This window comes from Schistocerca cancellata, chromosome 2 (assembly GCF_023864275.1).
Source record: "Schistocerca cancellata isolate TAMUIC-IGC-003103 chromosome 2, iqSchCanc2.1, whole genome shotgun sequence".
NCBI classification, from domain to species: domain Eukaryota; kingdom Metazoa; phylum Arthropoda; class Insecta; order Orthoptera; family Acrididae; genus Schistocerca; species Schistocerca cancellata.
In genome coordinates this window covers 1040582324-1040608686 of record NC_064627.1, presented here as the reverse complement: position 1 = coordinate 1040608686, position 26363 = coordinate 1040582324, and the positions used below count along the sequence as shown (strand labels likewise).

Genomic DNA, 26363 nt, shown 5'->3' with positions numbered 1-26363 from the left:
GAAAGGCCGTACCAATGGCAGACTCCAGGCAGACCAGATAATCTGTGGCAGAGCGGCCCTTACGGACCTCACCCTGAGAAGGAGCCAGAAGGCTGTGAGGCTGAAGTAGCCAAATCAACCTCCGGCTCACCATGCACTTACGAGCAACTTGCAAAGAATGTTGGCGAGTCTAATTGGGCGGTAGCTGTCCACCTCCAGTAGGTTCTTGCCAGGTTTCAACACAGGGATTACGATGCTTTCCCGCCATGTTGAAAAGGTCTAAGAGGCATCACTGGCAGGTCACAGAGCTGTTGAGCATCTGATAATGGATGCGATCCAGCCCAGGAGCCGTATCAGGTCAAGTGGCTAGGGCACTTGGGAATTCCTACTCACTGAATGGAGCATCGTACAATTCAGGGTGGCACGTGTCAAATGAAAGGCTCTGATGTTCCAACCGCTCTTTCAGGGAGCGGAAGGCCAGCGGGTAATTTGTAGAAGCGGAAATCTGAGCATAATGCTCCGCTAAGCAGCTTGCAATTGTGTCACAGTCAGTACAGATTGCTCCATTCAGGGGAAGTGCAGGTACACTGACAGGGGTCTGATGGCCATAGACCCGCCTAATCTTGGCCCAAACCTACGATGGAGAGGTATGGAGGCCAATGGTGGAGACATATCTTTCCCAGCACTCCTGCTTGCATTGGCGAATGAGGCGGTGGGCTCGCGCACAGAGCCGTTTAAAGGACATCAAGTGTTCCAATGATGGGTGCCACTTATGACGCTGGAGGGCCCCCTGCAATCTCTAATTGCCTCAGCAATCTTAGGTGGCCACCAAGGCAGTCCTCCCCGAGGGGACCGAACAGGGAATTGCAGAGTCCGCGGCAGAAATGATGCCGGTGGTGATTGTGTGAACCACCACATCAATGATGTCAGTGGAAAGAGGCTCATTAGTGGCAATGGAGGTGAACAAGTCCAAATCAGCATTATTCATAGCCTGTCTGGAGGGGTGCCCACAAGAGTGACACTGTGGCAGTGACACTGTGGCAGTGACACTGTGGCAGTGACACTGTGGCAGTGACACTGTGGCAGTGACACTGTGGCAGTGACACTGTGGCAGTGACACTGTGGCAGTGACACTGTGGCAGTGACACTGTGGCAGTGACACTGTGGCAGTGACACTGTGGCAGTGACACTGTGGCAGTGACACTGTGGCAGTGACACTGTGGCAGTGACACTGTGGCAGTGACACTGTGGCAGTGACACTGTGGCAGTGACACTGTGGCAGTGACACTGTGGCAGTGACACTGTGGCAGTGACACTGTGGCAGTGACACTGTGGCAGTGACACTGTGGCAGTGACACTGTGGCAGTGACACTGTGGCAGTGACACTGTGGCAGTGACACTGTGGCAGTGACACTGTGGCAGTGACACTGTGGCAGTGACACTGTGGCAGTGACACTGTGGCAGTGACACTGTGGCAGTGACACTGTGGCAGTGACACTGTGGCAGTGACACTGTGGCAGTGACACTGTGGCAGTGACACTGTGGCAGTGACACTGTGGCAGTGACACTGTGGCAGTGACACTGTGGCAGTGACACTGTGGCAGTGACACTGTGGCAGTGACACTGTGGCAGTGACACTGTGGCAGTGACACTGTGGCAGTGACACTGTGGCAGTGACACTGTGGCAGTGACACTGTGGCAGTGACACTGTGGCAGTGACACTGTGGCAGTGACACTGTGGCAGTGACACTGTGGCAGTGACACTGTGGCAGTGACACTGTGGCAGTGACACTGTGGCAGTGACACTGTGGCAGTGACACTGTGGCAGTGACACTGTGGCAGTGACACTGTGGCAGTGACACTGTGGCAGTGACACTGTGGCAGTGACACTGTGGCAGTGACAGAAAGATCAGAAAGCAGTCACTACTGCACAAGTAGTCATGCACACTCCGTTGGACAGACGGTAGAAGGCTAGGGCTGCAAATCAAAACTTTGATGGCTGAGGACATGCCAAGCACCACACTGAAATGTGTGGAGGCACCATCATTTAAGAGGGAAAGGTCGAGCTGTGCCAACAGGTGATCAATGACAGCATCTTGGCCTGTTGTCACCAAGCCACCCCATAAAGGGTTTTGGGCATTAAAATCTTCCAGTAACAGAAAAGGGTGGCAGCAGTTGGGCTATCAGCGCAGCCAAGACATGCTGTGGGACATCACCATCTGGTAGAAGATATAGACTGCAGACAGTAAAAGTCTTCGGCATCCACACCCGAACAGCGACAGCCTCTATATGTGTTTGAAGAGGGACACACTCGCTGTAAAAAGAGTTAAGGACATAGATGCAGACGCCACCAGATACCCTCTCATATGCTGCCCGGTTCTTATAACAACCCCCATAGCCACAGAGGACGGGGGTTCGCATTGCCGGAAATCAAGTTTCCTGAAGAGCAATGCAGAAGAAAGGGTGAAAACTGAGAAGTTGGCGGAGCTCAGGAAGGTGGTGGAAGAAACTGCTGCAATTCCACTGGTGAATGACTTTGTCCGTGGCCGAAAATGGCGTGAAGGGACCGAGGAGGGGTCACCACCTGCCACAGATTGAGTATGTGTGTGTTCGACATCCATCATGTCTGAGGTTCCGGCAAGATCTAGATCCTCAGCGGACGCCAGACTCTCCACCTCATCCTCAGATGCAGAGCTTGTAGGGAGCAGTGGGATGGGTGCCTTCTTTTTTTGTTTTTCTCACTGTCATCGGTGGTTCTGGCTGGGAGGGCTTCACTGGGTCAGTCTCAGTGACAGAGGAGGACCGTGAAGCCCTACGACCAGCTACCTGTGGCGGCTTCAGCCACTGGCAGGTGTCCGCTATTCCACTAGTCAGAACCCCAGAAGGGAGGGACCCAAGGGACCCCTTCCTGGTGAGACGAGCCAAAGAAGACTTACGCTTTTCCGGCTGGAAAGTGGGGACTGATGTCCCCGATGGTTTGGGGGTGTTGCTCCTGAAGTAGGTGGAGTAGGAGCAACAGGGAGGGAAGTGCCCCCACCGTCAAGGGGGCAGGTGTAGACTTATCGCTCTGGGTGCTGCCTGGAATTGTTGCAATTCTACTGTTCTCGTAGCAGTGGCGTATGAGGTGGTCATAGCCACACGATGTAGGCACTCATATTTTTCTCTTAGCCTCAGTGTAGGTCAGTCGGTCCAGGGTTTTATATTCCATGATTTTCCTCTCTTTCTGTAAAATCCTGCTGTCTGGCGAGCAAGGTGAATGATGATCTCTGCAGTTGACACAGACGAGTGGCAGGGCACATGGAGCATTGGGATGTAATGGGAGTCCGCAGTCTCGCCATGTCAGGCTGAAAGTACAGCGGGAAGACAAACGGCCAAACTTCCAGCACTTAAAGGACTGCATCGGGGGAGGGATATATGGCTTGACAACATAGCGGTAGACCATCACCTTACCTCCTCTGGTAATGTGTCACCCTCAAAGGTGAAGATAAAGGCACCGGTGGCAACCTGCTTATTCCTCTGACCCCAAAGGATGCACCGGATGAAGTGAACACCTCGTCATTCTAGGCTGGTGCGCAGTTCGCCAGACTGCAAAAGAAGATCCCTATGGAATATAAGTCCCTGAACCATATTCAAGCTCTTATGGGGCATGATAGAAACAAACATCCCCAGCTTGTCACTGCCGAGGAGTGTCCATGTTTGGGCAGAGGATGCTGTTTTGATCAAGACTGACCCAGAACGCATCTTGGAGAAGCCCTCCATCTCCCCCAACTTGTCCTCTAAATGCTACACAAAAAAAGGCTTTGTTGACATGAATGATTCCCCATCAACTAGCTTATGGTTGAGGTACTGGGGTGAATAGGTGTCACTGCACCAAACCTCCACAACATCTTATGTCCACCAACCAGATGCAAAAATGGCCCAATCCACCCACCTATCATTTCCTATTCCAATCCTGTGAAGGTTTATCCTACCCCATCACAGGCCACGCCACCTGTGACAGCAGCTGTTTCATTTACCAGTTCTGCTGCATTCACTGTGCACCTTTTTGTAATGTTATGATTACTAACCAGCTCTCCACCAGGATGAATGGCCACTGCGAAACTGTGGCCAAGAGTACAAAGTGGACCATCCTGTGGCACAACATGCAGCTGAACACAACATGTTTTATTTCAATGACTGCTTCACTACCCAAACCATCTGGATCCTTCCCTCCACCACCAGCTTTTCTGAACTGTGCAGGTGGGAGTTGTTCTAACAACACATTCCAACACCCTCCATCCAACAGTTTTCACCCCCTTCTGTCCTCTCATCTCCCACCCTGTTTATTTGCAGCCAGCCCCCTGCCAATGCATCCACCCATCTTTCCCCATTCCTCTCCTTTATTCCTCCTTTTTCCCCACCTCCCTGCCCCACAACCTCCTGACATTTCCACCTGTTGGCAGTCTAGTCCCCCTCCCCCACCCGATTGCTGGTGGCATCCCACATGATGTTGCAGTCAAACAATGGAAATTCCCGGTAGAAATTTCAATAATGTGGGAAAAAGACAGATTGCTGCTTACTGTGTAGAAGATGCGTCAACTTTCAGACAAACACAGTTAAGACAATTTACACAAACCTTTTGGCCACAGCTGTGCGCGCGCGCGTGTGTGTCTAAGGCTGTGGCCAAAAGCTTTGTGTAAATTGTCTTAACTGTGCTTGTCTGAAAGTTGACGCATCTTCTACACAGTAAGTAGCAATCTGTCTTCCCACATTATTGAAATTTCTACCAGGAATTTCCATTGTTTGACTATACCTGAAAAAGTTAATGGTAGATGGCAGATTGATTTTATTTCTACATCGTGACTAACATGCCAGAATTTTTACATTCACGGGTATGGAAATGGAATGCTAAGAGGATAGAGAATGAGAAATTTCAATGCATTTTTTTTATTGTGGCACAGGTGATATGCTGAAAATTATGGATTACTGGTTCAGATCTTTTGATGTTGCAGTTTTCAACAAATTTGTTCAAACATCTTACATTAATTTAAAACTTTCCTGTTCTGTGAGAAGGCCAGAACCAGAAAAGAGTGTTCATGTGTAGTTGGGAATGTTGTTGTTTAACTATTATCTACATCTACATGGATACTCTGAAAATCACATTTAAGTGCCTGGCAGAGGGTTCATCAAGCCACTTTCACAATTCTCTATTATTCCAATCTCTTATAGTGCACAGAAAGAATGAACACCTATATCTTTCCGTACGAGCTCTGATTTCCCTTATTTTATCATGGTGATCGTTCCGCCTTATGTAGGTCGATGTCAACAAAATATTTTCACATTCAGAGGAGAAAGTTGGTGATTGGAATTTCGTGAGAAGATTCTGTCGCAACAAAAAATTCCTTTCTTTTAATGATTTCCAGCCCAAATCCTGTATCATTTCTGTGACATTCTCTCCCATATTTCACAATAATACAAAACGTGCTGCCTTTCTTTGAACTTTTTGGATGTACTCCGTCAGTCCTACCTGGTAGGGAACCCACACCGTACAGCAGTATTCTAAAAGAGGACAGACAAGGGTAGTGTAGGCAGTCTCCTTAGTAGGCCTGTTACATTTTCGAAGTGTCCTGCCAATAAAACACAGCCTTTGGTTAGCCTTCCCCACAACATTTTATTGTTCAGTGTGTTTCAACGATCAAGGTACCTGTACTGACAGAAACCTGATGTTCAAATGGAGAGTAATGTTTAATGACTGTTCCATCCACACACATTCCCAGTAAGACTATTTGCACTGGCTAACTGTAAGACTAGTTATGTTTTATTTTACTGTGTATGGAGACAAATACAACAGCAACTGGGTTTCAGAATTTGAGAACTATCAAATCAGTGCCTTCACTCCTGGAAATATACTTTGATTATAGACTCACTTCACGTCAAGTCGTACTGAAGCTGAGGTTTGCTCCTTTCATTTAACTACTACAGAACTGCCACATGTGGGTCTGCTTATAAGAACATGCACAACATGGCTGAACTCAATAGTTAATGAAACACCAGGAAACCTGTTTATGTCAACTGATCCCATGGCTGCCATGAGGTGGTTGTAGAAATGGTTGTCAGGTGAAAAGGACAGAAATCTTTAGGGGTGATTAACAAAGTGCTCACTACTGGTAAGTGAATCTGATACCTTTATGCCTGTCTTTCCCACCTAAATTTACATAAATAGCAGGCTGCAGCAATTTGCCTGTCAGACCTTATAAGTCTGTCATTTGCACTGATGAAATATTCGGGAAATATGACTACATCTGAACTTTCAGTCAGAAGACCATTTTCACATGCAAACACTGTTCACTCCTTAAAGTAAGGGGGCCAAAAAGCCACATATAAATGAAAAATACGTATAATGCCACCACATGTTTTAGTGAGTATATAGATTTATTGCACAGAGAAGAATTCCCAAAAAAGATAAAATTTTACTCCTATTTTGAACTTATTTTATATGCACACAAAATAAAAATAAGTTTTAAAAATTGTAAATAATTATTTCCAAAGCACTACTATCAATGACATACTGTACTTTTCCGTTCTATTTTACAAACGTAAATAAAGAGTAAAGACAGTTCATAACACGTAATGTGTGTGATGTGAGGGAGAAAAGAGGGCAGGACAGGTACTTATGTTAGAATTCTAGTAGTAACAGGTATTCAAAATCATGTGTGTACAAACCGGACAAATAGTTCAAGAGTTGCTCGGATTACTCCATACATCATGTATCTCCAACCATATGCACTGAGCATTACACGTACATAGCTGGGGTCCTTTTTATTTTTTGCTGATTTTTTGCATTCTTGTTTCCACAGCCTGGAATAACAAAATTGGAACTTTGTTTTCAATCAATAAAAGGAAAACACACACACACACACACACACACACACACACACACACACACACACACAAGGAAGTAATCTCAATCCTTTTCTTCCCACCTTCCCACACAAATTCAAAAACTGTAGATCATCATATTCTTCACATACCTTTCAAATCTCTCTCCCAGTGAGGATGACTTGTGCTCTTTCAGGGGCGCATACAAATCTTCTACTTCAAAGTCCCTCTTTAAGCCAGTTTTGAAAATTGGTAGAGTCCACCTAAATGAACACATTCACATGAGAATGAATTTACTTCAGACATTAAACTTAATTTTAGAAATAAAAATTAACTCTATACTGAAATGGAATGTCATGTGGCTAGGGCCTCCCATAAAGTTGACCGGTTGCCTAGTGCAAGTCTTTTGAGTTGACACCACTTCGGCAACTTGCACGTAGATGGGGATGAGATGATTAAGGCAGCAACACCCAGTCCCTGAGTGGAGAAAATCTGACCTAGCCAGGAATCAAACCAGGGCTCCTGAACATGGCATTCCATCACTCTGATGCCTCAGCTACTGAGCTGCTTCTCAAAAGCAATTAAAAAAATTCTGGAGACAACAGACTGTAACAGTCTTTAACTGAATTATTCACACAACAGAGGTTAGGAAATAATCACTGTTTCATCATAATATGTCAATGTTATTTTTCAATGTAAGAAAGCACATTTTATACCACTTACTCCAAGTCTCATACAGCCAGTTTATTTTGCTCTTTGAAAAATTCTTTTGCTCTAGCAAAACCTAATTAATAATTATAAAGGCAACTGCACATGCATGCCCCATGTTGTCAGGTGTCTGGACTCCCCTAAATATTCACCCTTCAATTAAACAGTCCTCCTCCCTTCCAAAATGGAGGATTCAGCAGATGCCCAAGGTGTTGGAGTCTGCATTTTGGCTCATCAAGAAATTTTCCATCCTGACTATCATGTTTGTCACTCTAGAAAAGCCACTCACACATCAGTTTCTTCACTCTAGCAAAGAAGAAAAAGTCACTACATGTCACATTAGGAGAAAGGTAGGATGAGGCAAAAATTTAGTCTAAACAAGCTGCGTGTGGAATGAGTTGCACCAATGTTGTGATGACAAAAAACCTCTGGCATCCTGAGATACATCTTTTCAGACTCTCCTTAACCTTGATAGAAATTTCTGTAGTACACTCCTGTAACACTTCACCACTAAGAGCATAACCTGTTAGCACCAAAACATGGTATCACAAACACTCAGCATCTCTTTGCTTGATAACGGTCGGATCTTTGCCTTTTTCAGCAGTGGTGGTTGTTCCACCCAACTCCACTGATTGCTTTGCTCCATATCATGGTCATAGTGATTCATTCAACATTTGTCCCTTATGTTTAGATATCTAAAGTCATCTGGACTGGCCCCACAAGGCTGCAACATTTCCACTGCTGGTTCAGTGCAGCAGGCTTATTTAATAGGATTAAGCAGTTGTGGAACCCAGTGGGCTGCGACATTTTTCATGTTAGAAATGTCATGCAGGATACTTAAAACTGATCCACAGCTGATTTTCCATTTTTCTGCTATCAACTCAATTGCACTAGCACCTCACTTCTATTGCAGTTAGCAGGTCTTCCTGAAAGTGTGAGCTGCTACTATGTTCATCAGTTGGACTTGTTTGACTGCACTGGAGGCATCTGCACTACATAACTACTACTGTGCAGATGATCATGCATTGTTGTCATGCACTTCGACCATTTCAGCAGTAACTGTTGCAGAGTTACTCTCTTCAAATGCAGGAAAAGAATTACCACACTGTACTGCATTTTACATTGTGAATCTTCTAGCAGAATGCCACAGTAATATGGTGCTGAAATTTTAGTATGTGTCAAGGCTGCAGACAAGTACTTTGACATGAAAAAATATTTAATTACATAATTCTGTTCTGTTGTAATAATTAGAATTCAATGGTTACTCCTTGAAGGTGGTAATCTTCACTGTTACAAAATTTCACAGAAGCTTTATGAAATTTGAACCATCTCATTCCGAAGTTCACCTCTTATGTTACCATACTTGAGCTAATATGTCATCCAGTGAAGCACTGACTCGCCATCTGCTTACCAATGTGTATTCTCTTTTTTTGTAGTTCTGTCTCCATCCTGTTTTCATGTTTCATGTTCACTGTAAGTCACCTTGGGATCATCCATAGGCGAAATCTATTACCTTGGTTGGGTCAGTAGGGACCAAGGGAGTAAACACAAATTTCATCAGTCCATTGGTCACAAGTTCGTTCATCTGCAGGTAGTGACACGCACCAGGAATGTGATCGGATGAGGAAAGAATGTGGGGGTAGCAAATGGCAAGCACTGAAGCCATTAATGATGCCAAAGCTGAGAAACAATTTATGGTAAAGTGAAAGTAAATGGATTTGATCGGTACACAGGGTAGAGCAGATGATTTGCGTCCAAGGGCTCAGTCATAGTGAGAGAAACCCCACCCCCATCAGACTGCCAACCAACACGAAAGCGATGATAGCTACAGAGTAAAGAATGCCTTGAGATCCAGAACACTGAAATGGAAAACCTAAAAATGTAATCTACATCAGTTGAACCATGAATAATAAAATTTAGAGAACGAGGTAAGGCAGCAGTTAGGTGATCCTGGCCTTTGCATACGATGGGAGGCATCTCTCCCACCCCACCACTGAAGCTTATAGTGAAGGCATCAACAAGCACTTATAGTTCAACAACTACTACAGCCTCTAAAATGGAAAACAGAGTGGTGAGAAGAGAGAGAATCTACAACTAAAAGCAATTAAGGCTGTCAAAGCATATGAGGGGCTGAGTAAGTGCTTCTCTAGCCAAACAGTTGGCCAGTACATTCCCTGAGACACCCACAACTTGGGATCCAGAGAAAGAAAACCAAATGGTCTAATTGACTAAGTTCAGTGAGATGGTCATGAATAGCAGAGACCATAGTGTGACATAACAGCAGTCAGTGGCCTGGAGACAAAGTCACAACATATTAAAACGCAGTCAAGGGAGGCATGTTTAATAAAATGTACGGTGCTGGTAACAACTTTCAGCTCTGCTGTAAAAAGATTACATTTTCCCAGTAATAAGTAGTGCTCCTGACCAGCAGGAGACATGAGTACACCATCCTGTTCAGGGTTTTGGAGTTATCAGTGTAAAAGATGGTGACACCCTGAGACTCCTGAAGAACTGAAATGAACTGACACAAAAAGCCAAGGGGGTGAAAGATTTTGGGAAACAAATAGACTGGTCCTGATGTGGCGCCTGTGTGCCAATGAAGGCACGATGCGTGGGAAAACACAAGGAGTACATTCTAAGTAGGAGATACTGAAGCCTAGGCAGATAGCTGCAAGGCACATTCTAAAGGGTAATCCCACTGAAAGGTGGATGTCAGGGGCCATGCCCAGCATATGCAAAAATAATAGGGTTTGTTGTAAGATAGTGAAATTTTTGAATGGCAGTTACATAGGAGAAAAAGAATTCATAGCATTTGAATTGAAGAGAGAAGATCCCCCACATCAGCAAGACGACTGTCTATAGGTTTAGCATAGAGCAACAGCCAGCAGCCAAGTCAGCATTTTGCAAAAGAGAAGTCCCAAAAATCTAGACTGTGCAACAACATCTAAGCACAGGGTACCTCTGTAAAGATCTGGATCATGATGGACTGCAGTACAGCAAGAGAAATGCATGAGCCATGTTTTTGCAGCTGATAACTGCAAACCATAAAAAAGGTTCCAATTAGAGGCTCATCAGATGGTGGGTTTGAGATCAGTTGAGGCTACAGAGTGGGAGCTGTACCAAATGTACAGTTGACATATAGTGAGGGGGGGGGGGGGTGACTAGTCACCTGATAAGACATCAGCAGCCCATTATGGCACTGAGGAAGAGACCGACACTGAGCACAGGACCCTATGGGATACTGTTCTCTTTGAGCCATGGGGAGCTGAGTCTAGGACTACCTGTAACCTAGAACAAGCAGTGTGATAAAAACTGACAAAAATCAGTAAGTAGTCTAGTCCCAGTCACAGAGGTTAATTAAAATGTCTTGCCACAAGGTGGTGTCATGCCTTGTGTAAGTCATAAGAACTGTAATGAGTTTTTGGCATTTGGTGAAAGCCTGTCCGGCTGACATTTCCAACCTAACTGTATGTTTGGTTGTGGATCGTCCCTCCCAAAAACTATGCTGATATGGAGACAAAAGCCCCCAAAGATTTGACAACACAGCATAATCAGTTGGCAACCAACCTTTCAAGCAGTTTGTAGAGCACATAGCAGAGGCTAATTGGCCTGTAGCTTGTCAATGAATGTTGGTTTTTTGTGTGGCTGAAGGATAGGGGTGGTGATACTATTGCAAAAGGAAGGCACCATCATGCCAAATACAATTTAAAACCCTGAGGATATACACCCATTGGGTAAAATTCAGATGACTGGTCATCTAACAATTTAATCAGAGCCTGGGGCAATAAAATGAGACTAAGCAAGAGCCTGAAACAGTTCTGAAACTGAAAGGTTCGTTACATAATTCATCTTGGTTAGGCGTGATGGGGATGTCTTCCATTTGACACTCGCACAACTAGGAAGCAACTGTGTAGGAAGAGGATGCAAATACACTGCAAAGTGGGTCACAAGGTGTTCAACAAGAGCCAACCCTTCAACACAAATGCCACCTGCAGTGAGAGACCTGGTACAGTTGTGCATCTTTGGAGCTTGAGTCACCTGGGATGAAGAGGTGTATTCCCAGATGAGGCGTTGCACTCCCTGCATTCTTTCTTACTGCATCAAATTACATGGTGAGACTTTGCACCAAATCACTTAAAAGTGAGAGAGAGTTAGTCTGTGAAGGATGTTGCTTGAAATGCTGCAGGGCTCTTAGACACTCCTTAACAGCAATGGCAATGTCTCTGGTCCACTATTGCACTATATTCGTCAATGGAGGGGGACCTGCAGAAATGGGAACAGCAGTTCCAGCAGTGTTGATCATATCTGACTTTTTTGCATAACCTGGTTGATGCAATCTGAGAAAGAGTGTGAAGTTAACAGCAAAGGCACACACTTGCCAGTTGGCTGTCCGAAGCACCCAACATTGTAATCGGTCCGTCGGGCAATGACAAAGAAGTGACAGGACCCGCAGAAACTTGTCACTGTCACAACGATTTTGTCATGTAGTGATCAATGAAGCAAAGTCACGAGAGGCACTAAAGTGAGTAGGAGTACCATCATTGAGGAAAGGCAGATCATGGCCAGTAAGAAGTCAGTTAATTGGAAGGTCCATACTAGATGAACTGGTACTCTGCCACAGGGCATTGTGCACACTGTAGTCTCCAAATACGAGGAAAGGAGAGGGGGAGGGGAAGGTATTGAGGATTAAGGTGGTCAACACAGTGGAAGTGAGTGGCAACCTAAAGGTAAACAAACTTTACAAATGGTGATCACTGGTCGTTTGCACTCACACCACTATTGTTTCCCACAGTGAATGAATGGGAATCTATTCAGGTGACATTTGTGCAAATCAATATACAGACCCCTCCAAACGTCCTCTTTGGGCCAGCGCAGTACCGACAATGCACAATAACCAAAGAGCATTGGGGAATGGTCATCAGTGAAGCATGTTTCTTGTCGAGCAATGCAAATTGCAAAAGAGAAGGAAATGAGGTATGATCCGACAGGTGACAGTAACATTCATTCATTGTATTTTCATTGAACGATCATGCTTGGGTCCCTAATTAGGTGTGAAGGCACCAGGAGGGCCAGCCACACCTTGTGATCACTGCCTGTCACCAGTGGGTATACAACCAGATGAATGAACCTCTTTTCAGAACCCAACTGCATAGCCGCCACCTCCTCCTCCTCCTCCTCCTCCTCCTCCAGTGGCAGAGCTTCTTGTGAGGGCATATCTGCAGTGGGTGTGGGATAAAAGAAGAGCAGGCAGCCTTTGGACCCACAGGCCACAGCTCCTTGAGCCACTGACTTGCATTGGACCTCTGGGTTTCCGGGAAAGGAAGTGGATCCTTAAGATGGTGCTGTAGAAATCAAGTGACAGGGCAGTGGAAGATCTGATTTAGATAAACTGAGGTGGAAGAGGGTGGAGGTTTGGAGGAGTGGCTGTGACTTTCACACAACTGGTCATGTCAACAGGATGTACGTGTTTATACTTTTTTAGCACCTTCCTGATTCGAATTCTTGTTATTTTCTTTTCTTTGCAAATTCTTGTATCTTTTCTTTCTTAATGACTGAGAAAACTAATGAGTATGGAGGATGGTGTTACAGTTGATTCACAAGGACAGTTGTTTGCAAGCGCTATTTTCATGGAGTGATTGTCTGCAGTTTCCAAACCTTGGTAATAGTCATCCTGCCACACGGCAGACTCAAAGTGCAAGCACTGGATACACTTCATTGTTGGGGATATAAGATTTCTTATCGCACCTGCATATTACCAGGACTTTCTCTGGGAGGAAACAGCCTCCCACGTCTATTATGGAAGCACCTTAATCTGCTTAATTATCTGTATTACACACCGTTGAAAATGTACCACTCGCCGTTCAAGACTAGCCCATAGGTCCTTGTCTGTCTGGCGTGTAAGATCTCAGTGCAAGATGACTCTGAACCATTTTCCAATTTTAAGTGAGGGCAGCGATGGCAACAGTCATTGTATAGCAATATGCTACATCCCTGCCTACAAGTTATATATTGCTGTTATGCTTTAAATGGTCACCAAGTTTAAGAACAATGGGTTGAGAAGCCGTATTGTGCTGGAACTAACAGACACAGCGGGCATTCACCTACAAGGCTTTGAGCCAAGAAGCGTATGTTTCATTATTTAGATTCACTGTTCGAATGTTAATATATGTCTCCAATCATGCTGCTGACATTACCTGTACTGGTAACTTATTAATTTCAATATGGCTAAATTCATATACAGAAACTAGTTGCAAATTTCACTTGCTATTGTTAATCATTGGTGGTCAAGATTATTAAACCAGTCACAAGCGTGCTCTGAGTGAGCAAGTGACCTGTTGAGACAGCTCATTAGGAGTGAATGATGATGATGATGATGTTTGGTTTGTGGGGCGCTCAACTGCGGGGTTATCAGCGCCCGTACAATTACCCAATCTTTGCTCAGTCCAATTTCGCCACTTTCCTGGATGATGATGAAATGATGAGGACATCACAAACACCCAGTCATCTCGAGGCAGGTGAAAATCCCTGACCCCGCCGGGAATCGAACCCGGGACCCCGTGCTCGGGAAGCGAGAACGCTACCGCGAGACCACGAGCGCCGGACAGGAGTGAATGATCAGTCTCCGAAGAGACATCACGTGAATCCAGGTATGAAGTGCGATTTCGTATGAAAACAGCAACAATATGTTGGAAATTGCCTCAGATGACAAGAGTTTCTCAGCTTCTTGTTACTGTGTAAAGGAGTCCTTAGATGCACGTGTAACAGTGTACAGGAAATTCTTAGATGCTAGGAGACAAAATTCTTACGAGATGCTTCTGCTGACTCCATGTAAATCAACACATTGTTCTGTCACTATATAAGCACAATTTAATACAAGATATTCCTTTTAAGTGTGATATGTGTAATTTAATTTGCATGGTGTAAACTCAATCTCTTTTTACAAATGCCTCAAAAATTTATGCCTCAAAAATTTATCTATCTATACTTTTATGTAAATAGCAATTACGTTTTAACACATCCATGTATATCCTGACATATCCAAGATCACTACCAAGAATGATCCAAGGACGGAAAACAAAATTAAGTGTGCCATAATATGCCGATCTTAAGATCGTGGGACAGTACGATAGGGATGGGGAAAACCGACCAGTTAAAACCAATACCGGAACTGAATAACGCATTTGTTGCCTTTAATTTGGTTTCTGTTTTAAGTATTTACTTTTATTAACGACAAAGAACAAAACCGAAATATCAATTAGAAATAGCAGTAGTACTAAATTTTTTCCATTTGTAAATAAACCTTTTTACATGGGAGTAATTTTTATTCATAAAATTTGCATTCATTTGAAATATTACATTACAGAAAATGGCAAAATGAACAATGCTAATTAACAACAATGTCGACAGAAACAAGCAACTAACACGTGGCCCAAGGATTGCTATTGGATTGCCGAGACGATCTCCTGTTGCCGTGTGTCGTGGTTCAGAAATCCACCATGTGTTGCACCTGGCTTAACTTTTTTGTTTAAGTGCTATACCCACTATGTGTGCAATATGCGTGTTACAATTTCCGTCTTTTGGGGAAACAGGCAACAGATGCTTTTCATCCCTTGCATGAGCAAATAGTTTTTACAACTGCAGCCCCCTCTCACAAATATTACAACTGGTATGTCACCTAGTCGTTCACACATCTGAAGAGTTTGAATTGTGCAGCAGAGGCGGCTTTAATCAGTAGACATCCAGTGTACATTTTCTGCATTGACTCATACCACACATCGCATAAATCTTCTCTCTCCCAATCATCTGGCTAGTCCCTCTTTCCACGGGGTTGCAGGACAGAGAGAAGGAGCACTGGAACTGTCAGCATTGAAATATCTAGACCTATCTAATGAGACTGAGCGATCAAGACTGCCACTTTTTAGTGTCTTCTGTTCTATGTGCGAAACGTCCGCCCTGATGCCAGCCACTCCAATCAAGGGCTCCCCCACTGGATCCACTCATCGTAGTGAAGGTAATCTGGCAGAACTGTCACTTGATGTTCCGATGCCCTAAGAAGATGGGCTTAGATGCCCTTGGCATGTGTGAGGAGCCAGTAGCGCAGCCATGGGCAATTTGTCAGGGGGCTCTAGTGAAAGAACACGTAACGGCCCTATCACGTAAGATAGACTACTGCATTAGCTTTTAAACATGTATTCCACAGGTACTTGCACAAATATATGACACTGAATGCAATAGGTGCTGCATAAGGCGTTGTTCTCCATATTTTTGAGAATAAACATCTAATCCAGAAGGGCTGATGTAAAGTAAAGGAAGAACTACATGAAGAAAGGAAAGCCGAACCCAGGGAAGAGAAGGGTGAACATCAAAGGCTGTCATGAGAAAGTAAGAGAAGAAAGGACAGTCTGAAATTAAAGGTTACGTAACAAAAAAAGGAAGCAATAGGTTGAGGTCCCGTGCTCGCCACGCACGTACTCAGGAAAGAGTCGTGAGCCCCTTGAGAGGCTTTATATACCGACAAAAATATCGCAACACTAAAAAATAATGGAAAGCAATCAAATTCCTGGAATAAATTGTTATAGGTAACATATTTAACATTGCAAGATCCGAGGTTATGTAAATGAAATTTAAGCCACTGCAAATGAGAAATGCTGATACATTAATAACCAGTGTAACTGCCAGAACGTTGAATGCAAGCATGCAAACGTGCATGCATTATGTTGTGCAGGTGCTGAATGTCAGTTTGTGGGATGCAGTTCCATGCCTGTTCCACTTTGCCGGTTAATACAGCGACGGTTATTGCTGTTGTGGTTGTCAGTAGAGTTGCTGTCGGATGATGTCCATATGTGCTCAACTGGAGACAAATCTGGTGCTGGGGGGAGAGAGGGGGGGGAGAGAGGGGGGGAGAGAGGGGGGGAGAGAGGGGGGGAGAGAGGGGGGGAGAGAGGGGGGAGAGAGGGGGGGGGAGAGAGGGGGGGGGGAGAGGGGGGGGAGAGAGGGGGGGAGAGAGGGGGGGAGAGAGGGGGGGGAGAGAGGGGGGGAGAGAGGGGGGGGAGAGAGGGGGGGGGAGAGAGGGGGGGAGAGAGGGGGGGAGAGAGGGGGGGAGAGAGGGGGGGGAGAGAGGGGGGGGAGAGGGGGGGAGAGAGGGGGGGAGAGAGGGGGGAGAGAGGGGGGAGAGAGGGGGGGAGAGAGGGGGGGGAGAGAGGGGGGAGAGAGGGGGGAGAGGGGGGGAGAGGGGGGGAGAGGGGGGGAGAGGGGGGGGGAGAGAGGGGGGGAGAGGGGGGGGAGAGGGGGGAGAGGGGGGGGGAGAGGGGGGGAGAGGGGGGGGGAGAGGGGGGGAGAGGGGGGAGAGGGGGGGGAGAGAGGGGGGGGGAGAGAGGGGGGGAGAGAGGGGGGAGAGGGGGGGAGAGGGGGGGGAGAGAGGGGGGAGAGGGGGGGGGAGAGGGGGGGGGGGAGAGAGAGGGGGGAGAGGGGGGGGTCATAAAGAATTCAATGAATAATAGCTTCGTATTTTTTTGTACTTCTCAAAATTGTAAATATTTACAAGTGGAAAATGAAGATCTAGTATATGGATTCAACTGTATAAAACATTTTTCCAAAAAAGAATCTGTTTGCTTGAATCATGCATCAAGTGATGTTGGTCCGACATTCTGAAGCAAAGCTGGACAATACCTCTGAAGGTTGCCTACACCATGAAGCCCTGTTATTGACACAATGTGAGAGGTTACAAAAAAGCTTCAATCCCTTTGGGAAAGTGAATCAATGTTAAGGCAGGAATTCGTGCTCTTGATACTGAAACAGCTAATAAGGCTTCTGATATGTTGAAGAAGCAGCTTGTTAATAACATAAAGCCAGGTCATAAAATTTTTCTGGCTTCCAGAACTACCTTAAATAAACACTGGCGAAGCTTTATCAGCCTCATCATCACATTCTGATGAGGACTTTACACCAAAAGAAGAATTAAATAGTAGCTTATTGTCTATCGGTATTTCACCCCTGAAGAGAACAGTAAGCTACAGAGGTAAGCCCCAATACGTGAAGAAGAAAATTCAAAAGGCTCCAAAATGCGATTAAAAACAGAATTGTAAATGCAATGGGAGTAAACCGACAAACTGAAGATGCTAGTGAAATTAAGGAATGTGGAAACTGTGCCGACTATGCACATTTGCTGACTGAACTGAAAGCCAAGATGCAAAATGCAATTCATAAAGAAGAGATGCAAATTTTAACCTTGGCACCTGTAAGTTGGACAGTCAGACAAAAAGCAGCTCAGTTCAGCGTGTCCAAAAGAATGGTGAAGAATGCTCGGAACCTTAAGGAAGAGAAGGGCATTCTGGCACTTTCCAAAAATAGGCATAGCAGGAAATTACCAGCATAAGTTGCTAGCAGAGTTTGAAATTTTTTGAGGATGATGAGTATAGTAGGGTGTGCCCTGGAAAAAAGATAGTATTTCAGTTAGACTTTTAGATAGAAAGACATACATGCAGAAAATATTGTTACTTTGCAATTTACGGGAAATGTATGTTATCTATAAGAATATAAATGATCCAGAAATAGGGTTCTCAAAGTTTTGTGAACTTAGACCCAAATGGTGTGTAACAGTAGCATCAGCTGGAATGCATGCAGTTTGAGTCTGTGCAATTCACCAAAATGTTAAGCTTATGCTTAGCGGAGCTGGTATGTGAAAATTATAAGGAGATTCTCAGCAAGGCAGTTTGAGCTCTAAACAGTGCATGCTACATCGCTGTGAAAGGTGTCCTGGGCCCGAAGCTAGAGCATCTGAAATTGCCAGCTATTTCCCAGATCATGAGCCACAGGAAGTTATTGTGTTGAAGCAATGGATACATACCGATCGGGCCACACTGGACACGAAGCAAATGGTAGTGGATGAATTTATTGAAAATGTAAAAAATAAAATATGGAGTGTCATGCCATCATTACATTGCCAAGCATCAAAGCTTGCATCTTAAAGGCCTTAAATGTCATCTGAAAGATGAAGAGCTTGTTGTCCTACTGGATTTTGCAGAAAATTATTCTATTATCATTCAGGATGCTGTGCAAGGCTTCCACTGGGGCAATAGTCAAGCAACAATTCATCCATTTGTTATCTATTTCCGTCAAAATGCGAAAGTAGAATCTTTAAGTTTTTGCATTATCAGTGATTGCTTGCGGCATGACACTTACAGTTCACGTTTTTATCAAGGAGCTCATCAAATATATAAAAGCACGGTTTGCACAGATATCCCACATTCATTATTTCAGTGATGGCTCCACTGATCAATATAAAAATTTCAAGAATTTCCTAAATTTGTCCTATCATAAGAGTGATTTTGGAATGACAGCCGAATGGAATTTTTTTGCTACTAGCCACGGGAAATCACCTTGTGATGGGATTGGAGGTACAACAAAGCGGTTAGCAGCAAGAGCAAGCTTGCAACGGCTACTTAATGGAGAAGTTCTTACTCCCTAGATCTGTTTCACTTCTGCTCTGAAAACATTAATGGAATTAAATTTGTTTTCGTCACTAAAGATGAAATTGAGGAAAAAATTGTCACAAGAAGAGAGGTTTAAACTTTGACAAACTGTAGCAGGCACTAGAGAAAATCATCACTTTTTACCTATTGATGAAACAACTCAGGTCAGCAGAGTTTCAAGTGATTGTTCATCTTTTCTAGCTAAAATGGGTCACAGTAATGAAGGAGGTATATTAATGTCTGCTCTCCAACCAGGACATTTTGTTCCATGCATCTATGAAAAAGTACGGTGGATTGGGAATATCTGTGTGACTTCCACAGAGCAAAGGGATGCATTAATAAACTTAATGCACTCACATGGTCCAGCAAATTCATTTTATTGGCCACCAAGAATTGACAAGTGCTGGGTTCCAGAACACCACATTATTGCAGTTATTCCAGCTCCATCAGTAAATTCGTCTGGCCGGCAATACACCATTCCTCTTGATATATTACATTAATTTTCTGATGAGTATCAAAAATTGAAATAAGTTAGAGGAAACAATCTAAGGAACCCAAGAGTACCTTCTAATTTTACACAGGGCACTTAAATAATTTTACTATCAGGCTTGGGATCCTGTGGTAAAGAAACCCACCCATGGCTGTTGTTGCTAAGCTATCTGGCGTGGCCCCTATGGCAATGGGAATGCTGGTTTTCTCAGGTGAAATGAAACTAGCAGTGGTTAAGCCACCATGGACCATAGCAACTCATTTATACACTTCTTTTCCATCAGTAAGCTGATCTTTCTCATTTAACAGGCTATTAATAATTAGATGATCATGCAAATAAATTTTATGATTTACATTCATTCTTAATAATAAGTGTTGTGTGTGGTGTAAGAGTGAGAGGGGGGGGGAGGTGACAGTTAAGAAATAACATTGTTAGTATTTTTATTTTTTTGCTATTCGGACTTAAGCTACGTCCTATTCATCAGGACCTCTTATCACTTCTCCCAGGCATTAATAAACATGTATAAGGCAAAATAAAAGATTTCAGGTATAATTTGAGTGCCAGAAATGTGTTCAAACTTCCAGTGCACCTCTTTGATGATGCTACTTTTTAGGGCATTATATGCTTGCATTGCAAAACCAAATCCACTTTTCAAGATAGTTTAGAATATGCTCTTCCTAATGACCATAGTTTAGAAAAGTTAGGAGAAAACACTTTTATGAAAAATTTGACTAAAAATACCCATTTTAGCACTTTTTGAAAAATCGTCAACTTTACCCTAGATTTGTGAAATAATGGAAAGCAATAGGAGAATGAAATTTTATATTCTAAGACCTTGTGTTGGTGAGTTATGGTGTGCAAAGTTTCATGTACATCCCATAATTACTTTTGGAGATATAAAAAACAAAGTTCGCATTTTTTTAAACAGCTATTTTTTCGGCCAACTTTGCTTCAAATTATCTATATGAAAATTGCTCAGAAATCCTTTTCTAAATATTTTACTTTAAAGAGCTCTGAAAGTTGTATAAGGTGGCCCAGTTTTGTTTCTTTCATGCAAATACTTACACATATCTCATCTCAAATTTGCTGAAATTTGAAGGACGCACTATAGAAAGCTGTGCTATGGTCTTAAAAAAGTGACTTATCTCCGGAAGTATTGAATTTCTGAAACAAACATCACTAGTGTCCATTGAGAACATGTGTGAATGTTCATACAAAATTTCATCAAAATCCATGGGGGTCATGTGGGAGCCTCTACACGACTTGGCATGGAATGACCCATATAGAAACAAGCCCATCAACTTTTGTTTATATGGCACAACTCCTTGGTGAGATTTTTCCGTCGGTGTATTTGGATCTCTCATCTGTCACCAGTGATACCCACTAAGCTAGTACTACACTAGGCTAAATTAATAATGATATTTTTAAGACAAGATTTGAAGCCTACAACGAACTTCAAATAAACACTTTTTAACCTTACCAGAATGTGATGGCCGACAGCGGGCTTGCAGAACTTCTTGGATGAGGCAAGGCAGCAGCATCGTCCTTCTCATTCATTGTCACACTCTGGAAGTTAAATACGCCCACATTAGAAACATATCGAAATCTAGAATACCAAATCCTAAAATATAAATTATTGCAGCTTTCACCATACAGATGTGTTATTTGCTGTAAGTACAAACCCTTTCATAAAACAGCCACACTTTCACCATCCCATTCCAATCGCAAATGGTGTGCGAGAAGAGTGATTATTAATAAGCCCCAATTTCTTTACTTTTACTGTCACTGATCATTCTGTAAGATGCAAGCGAAAGGCACATTCTTAAGTTGGAACGTGTTTACGTTGTAACAAACCTTTACGATGTGTGACATACGTAGCGTCCAACGCATGAGTTGGACAAAGGATCTTGAGATACGGTCGTGGACTTACACGACACTCTCGCACTGACTTGAATTAGTGACGAAACACGCAAAACTTAAAGGATTTTTATTTACTTTAATAATCCGACCTTACATGGTTCACAAGATGACCAGGCACATTTATGAATTGGTTTAACAATTATTTTACGAGTGAAGCGTTCAAAGAATAAAACTATCTACCAACTTCACCGAAAATCCAAATAAGTTCTGGTTCCGCATTAAATCAGAAAACGGATCAAAACTATCTGTCATGACAACTATCTGTCATGACAACTATCTGTCATGACAACTATCTGTCATGACAACTATCTGTCATGACAACTATCTGTCATGACAACTATCTGTCATGACAACTATCTGTCATGACAACTATCTGTCATGACAACTATCTGTCATGACAACTATCTGTCATGACAACTATCTGTCATGACAACTATCTGTCATGACAACTATCTGTCATGACAACTATCTGTCATGACAACTATCTGTCATGACAACTATCTGTCATGACAACTATCTGTCATGACAACTATCTGTCATGACAACTATCTGTCATGACAACTATCTGTCATGACAACTATCTGTCATGACAACTATCTGTCATGACAACTATCTGTCATGACAACTATCTGTCATGACAACTATCTGTCATGACAACTATCTGTCATGACAACTATCTGTCATGACAACTATCTGTCATGACAACTATCTGTCATGACAACTATCTGTCATGACAACTATCTGTCATGACAACTATCTGTCATGACAACTATCTGTCATGACAACTATCTGTCATGACAACTATCTGTCATGACAACTATCTGTCATGACAACTATCTGTCATGACAACTATCTGTCATGACAACTATCTGTCATGACAACTATCTGTCATGACAACTATCTGTCATGACAACTATCTGTCATGACAACTATCTGTCATGACAACTATCTGTCATGACAACTATCTGTCATGACAACTATCTGTCATGACAACTATCTGTCATGACAACTATCTGTCATGACAACTATCTGTCATGACAACTATCTGTCATGACAACTATCTGTCATGACAACTATCTGTCATGACAACTATCTGTCATGACAACTATCTGTCATGACAACTATCTGTCATGACAACTATCTGTCATGACAACTATCTGTCATGACAACTATCTGTCATGACAACTATCTGTCATGACAACTATCTGTCATGACAACTATCTGTCATGACAACTATCTGTCATGACAACTATCTGTCATGACAACTATCTGTCATGACAACTATCTGTCATGACAACTATCTGTCATGACAACTATCTGTCATGACAACTATCTGTCATGACAACTATCTGTCATGACAACTATCTGTCATGACAACTATCTGTCATGACAACTATCTGTCATGACAACTATCTGTCATGACAACTATCTGTCATGACAACTATCTGTCATGACAACTATCTGTCATGACAGACAGGCCACAAACGCGATGAAATAGACGACAAAGAAAAGGTCGAAATACTCCAAGTTTTTTCTAAAGCTCGTTTCACAGAGGAAGATGGCGTAGTTCCTCCTCAATCTTCGTACGAACGACAAAATTATATAACGAAGAAAGTGACCAAGGGATGGAAAAGCAACTGAACTCGTGAAACAGAGGAATGGTCACTGGACCCGACGGGATATCTATTCGATTCTACATAAAATATGCAAATTAACTTGTCCCTCCTCTATCAGCTTTGAACCGTAGGTCTATAGAGGCGCGAACCGCTCCTAGTGTTAAAAAAAGTTATTCTCATTTTCGAAAAGGGTCGTCGAACAGACGCAGAGAAGTATAGGTCTTGACGTCGGTCTGCTGCAGAACTTCCGAACGTATTTTGTCCTTATATATTATGCAGACCGATAATCATCTCTGTACGAACGAGCAGGTGTTCCGAAAACGACTGTGTGAAAGCCAACTCTCTCTGTTCGTCTGGGAGACCCAGAAAGTAGTAGATACAGATGGCCAGGTGGAAGCGGTGTTCGTTGACTTCCGGAAGGCATTCGATATACACTCCTGGAAATTGAAATAAGAACACCGTGAATTCATTGTCCCAGGAAGGGGAAACTTTATTGACACATTCCTGGGGTCAGCTACATCACATGATCACACTGACAGAACCACAGGCACACAGACACAGGCAACAGAGCATGCACAATGTCGGCACTAGTACAGTGTATATCCACCTTTCGCAGCAATGCAGGCTGCTATTCTCCCATGGAGACGATCGTAGAGATGCTGGATGTAGTCCTGTGGAACGGCTTGCCATGCCATGTCCACCTGGCGCCTCAGTTGGACCAGCGTTCGTGCTGGACGTGCAGACCGCGTGAGACGACGCTTCATCCAGTCCCAAACATGCTCAATGGGGGACAGATCCGGAGATCTTGCTGGCCAGGGTAGTTGACTTACACCTTCTAGAGCACGTTGGGTGGCACGGGATACATGCGGACGTGCATTGTCCTGTTGGAACAGCAAGTTCCCTTGCCGGTCTAGGAATGGTAGAACGATGGGTTCGATGACGGTTTTGATGTACCGTGCACTATTCAGTGTCCCCTCGACGATCACCAGTGGTGTACGGCCAGTGTAGGAGATCGCTCCCCACACCATGATGCCGGGTATTGGCCCTGTGTGCCTCGGTTGTATGCAGTCCTGATTGTGGCGCTCACCTGCACGGCGCCAAACACGCATACGACCATCATTGGCACCAAGGCAGAAGCGACTCTCATCGCTGAAGACGACACGTCTCCATTCGTCCCTCCATTCACGCCTGTCGCGACACCACTGGAGGCGGGCTGCACGATGTTGGGGCGTGAGCGGAAGACGGCCTAACGGTGTGCGGGACCGTAGCCCAGCTTCATGGAGACGGTTGCGAATGGTCCTCGCCGATACCCCAGGAGCAACAGTGTCCCTAATTTGCTGGGAAGTGGCGGTGCGGTCCCCTACGGCACTGCGTAGGATCCTACGGTCTTGGCGTGCATCCGTGCGTCGCTGCGGTCCGGTCCCAGGTCGACGGGCACGTGCACCTTCCGCCGACCACTGGCGACAACCTCGATGTACTGTGGAGACCTCACGCCCCACGTGTTGAGCAATTCGGCGGTACGTCCACCCGGCCTCCCGCATGCCCACTATACGCCCTCGCTCAAAGTCCGTCAACTGCACATACGGTTCACGTCCACGCTGTCGCGGCATGCTGCCAGTGTTAAAGACCGATGGAGCTCCGTATGCCACGGCAAACTGGCTGACATTGACGGCGGTGGTGCACAAATGCTGCGCAGCTAGCGCCATTCGACGGCCAACACCGCGGTTCCTGGTGTGTCCGCTGTGCCGTGCGTGTGATCATTGCTTGTACAGCCCTCTCGCAGTGTCCGGAGCAAGTATGGTGGGTCTGACACACCGGTGTCAATGTGTTCTTTTTTCCATTTCCAGGAGTGTAGCTCCGCACTGCCGCTCAACTATCATCATACGAGCTTATGACGTATTATACCAAACGTGCGATTGGATTTCGGGCGTACCTCAGGACGAGTGTTATAGGAGTATTACCTTTCGCAACATACAGTATATACATGACCCAGTACGTAAGGTCGGATGTTCCAAGAAACATTATCAGACATGCTGTTGTATGTACAGAAGTCGCGATGACAAAACTGTAGCAAAATGCATGGTGCAGAGTGTGGCAGATGACCCTTAAAATAAATGTAACATATTGCAAATACATATACGGACCCTTTACTGTATGATTACAAAATTGCCAAACAATTACCGGAAGTATTTACTGCCGTAAAGAGTACGCCTACGAAGCGATGTGAAGTTCGACGGCCAGAAAATTATTCGCGAATAAGGCAGATACCATGCAGATCCTTGGATGTTCAACAAAGGAAGTAACTTACAAAACACTCGTTCGACCAATACTTTAATACTGGGATCAGCACCAGATAGGACGGATAGTGGAAACAGAAGATCCAAAGAAGAATTGCATGTTTCTTTACATATACATTTAGCACGCGCGAAGGGGTCACGGAGATGCTCAGGCAACTCCAAAGGCAGACGCTGTAGGAGAGGAGTTCTCCATCACGGTGCGGTCTACTGTTCAAGTTCGAGGGCGACCGTTACTAGCATATCAACGTATTGCTACCTGTTACGTCGTCCTAAAGAAAATACCTTCATGGTAAAATTGGAGAGTGTCAAGCACACACCGAAGCTTTTTACCAGTCACTGTTGTTCTCGCAAACCATATGCCACTGAAACACGTTGCAGCATCCCTGAATATGGAAGTTAATAGGAATATAAAAAAAGGGAGGAAGGTTTATCTGTTTAGCAAGAGTAATAGAAGGCAGATTTCAGACTACCTAACAGATCAAAACGAAAATTTCTGTTCCGACACTGACAATGTTGAGTGTTTATGGAAAAAGTTCAAGGCAATCGTAAAATGCGTTTTAGACAGGTACGTGCCGAGCAAAACTGTGAGGGACGGGAAAAACCCACCGTGGTACAACAACAAAGTTAGGAAACTACTGCGAAAGCAAAGAGAGCTTCAAGTTTAAACGCAGCCAAAACCTCTCAGACAAACAGAAGCTAAACGATGTCAAAGTTAGCGTAAGGAGGGCTATGCGTGAAGCGTTCAGTGAATTCGAAAGTAAAATACTAGGTACCGACTTGACAGAAAATCCTAGGAAGTTCTGGTCTTACGTTAAATCAGTAAGTGGCTCGAAACAGCATGTCCAGACACTCCGGGATGATGATGGCATTGAAACAGAGGATGACAAGCGTAAAACTGAAATATTAAACACCTTTTTCCAAAGCTGTTTCACAGAGGAAGACCGCACTGCAGTTCCTTCTCTAAATCCTCGCACCAACGAAAAAATGGCTGACATTGAAATAAGTGTCCAAGGAATAGAAAAGC

The 26363-nt window shown here is 44.2% G+C and overlaps 1 protein-coding gene across 3 annotated transcripts in view; it reads right to left on the bottom strand.

Moving 5' to 3' along the window:
* Positions 1 to 26363, bottom strand: part of LOC126163018 (probable multidrug resistance-associated protein lethal(2)03659) — a 262484-nt gene that overhangs the window by 90355 nt on the left and 145766 nt on the right. For 2 of the 3 annotated variants that reach the window (XM_049919887.1, XM_049919885.1), the window contains exons 2-4: positions 20987 to 21072; positions 6990 to 7100; positions 6682 to 6816 (exon numbers count right to left, since the gene is read on the bottom strand). In XM_049919887.1, coding sequence (XP_049775844.1) covers positions 6682 to 6816; positions 6990 to 7100; positions 20987 to 21063 — 323 coding nt within the window. In that variant the 5' untranslated portion in view covers positions 21064 to 21072. Of the gene's footprint in view, positions 1 to 6681; positions 6817 to 6989; positions 7101 to 20986; positions 21073 to 26363 lie in introns of those variants that run through there. The other variant, XM_049919888.1, reaches the window with a different exon arrangement.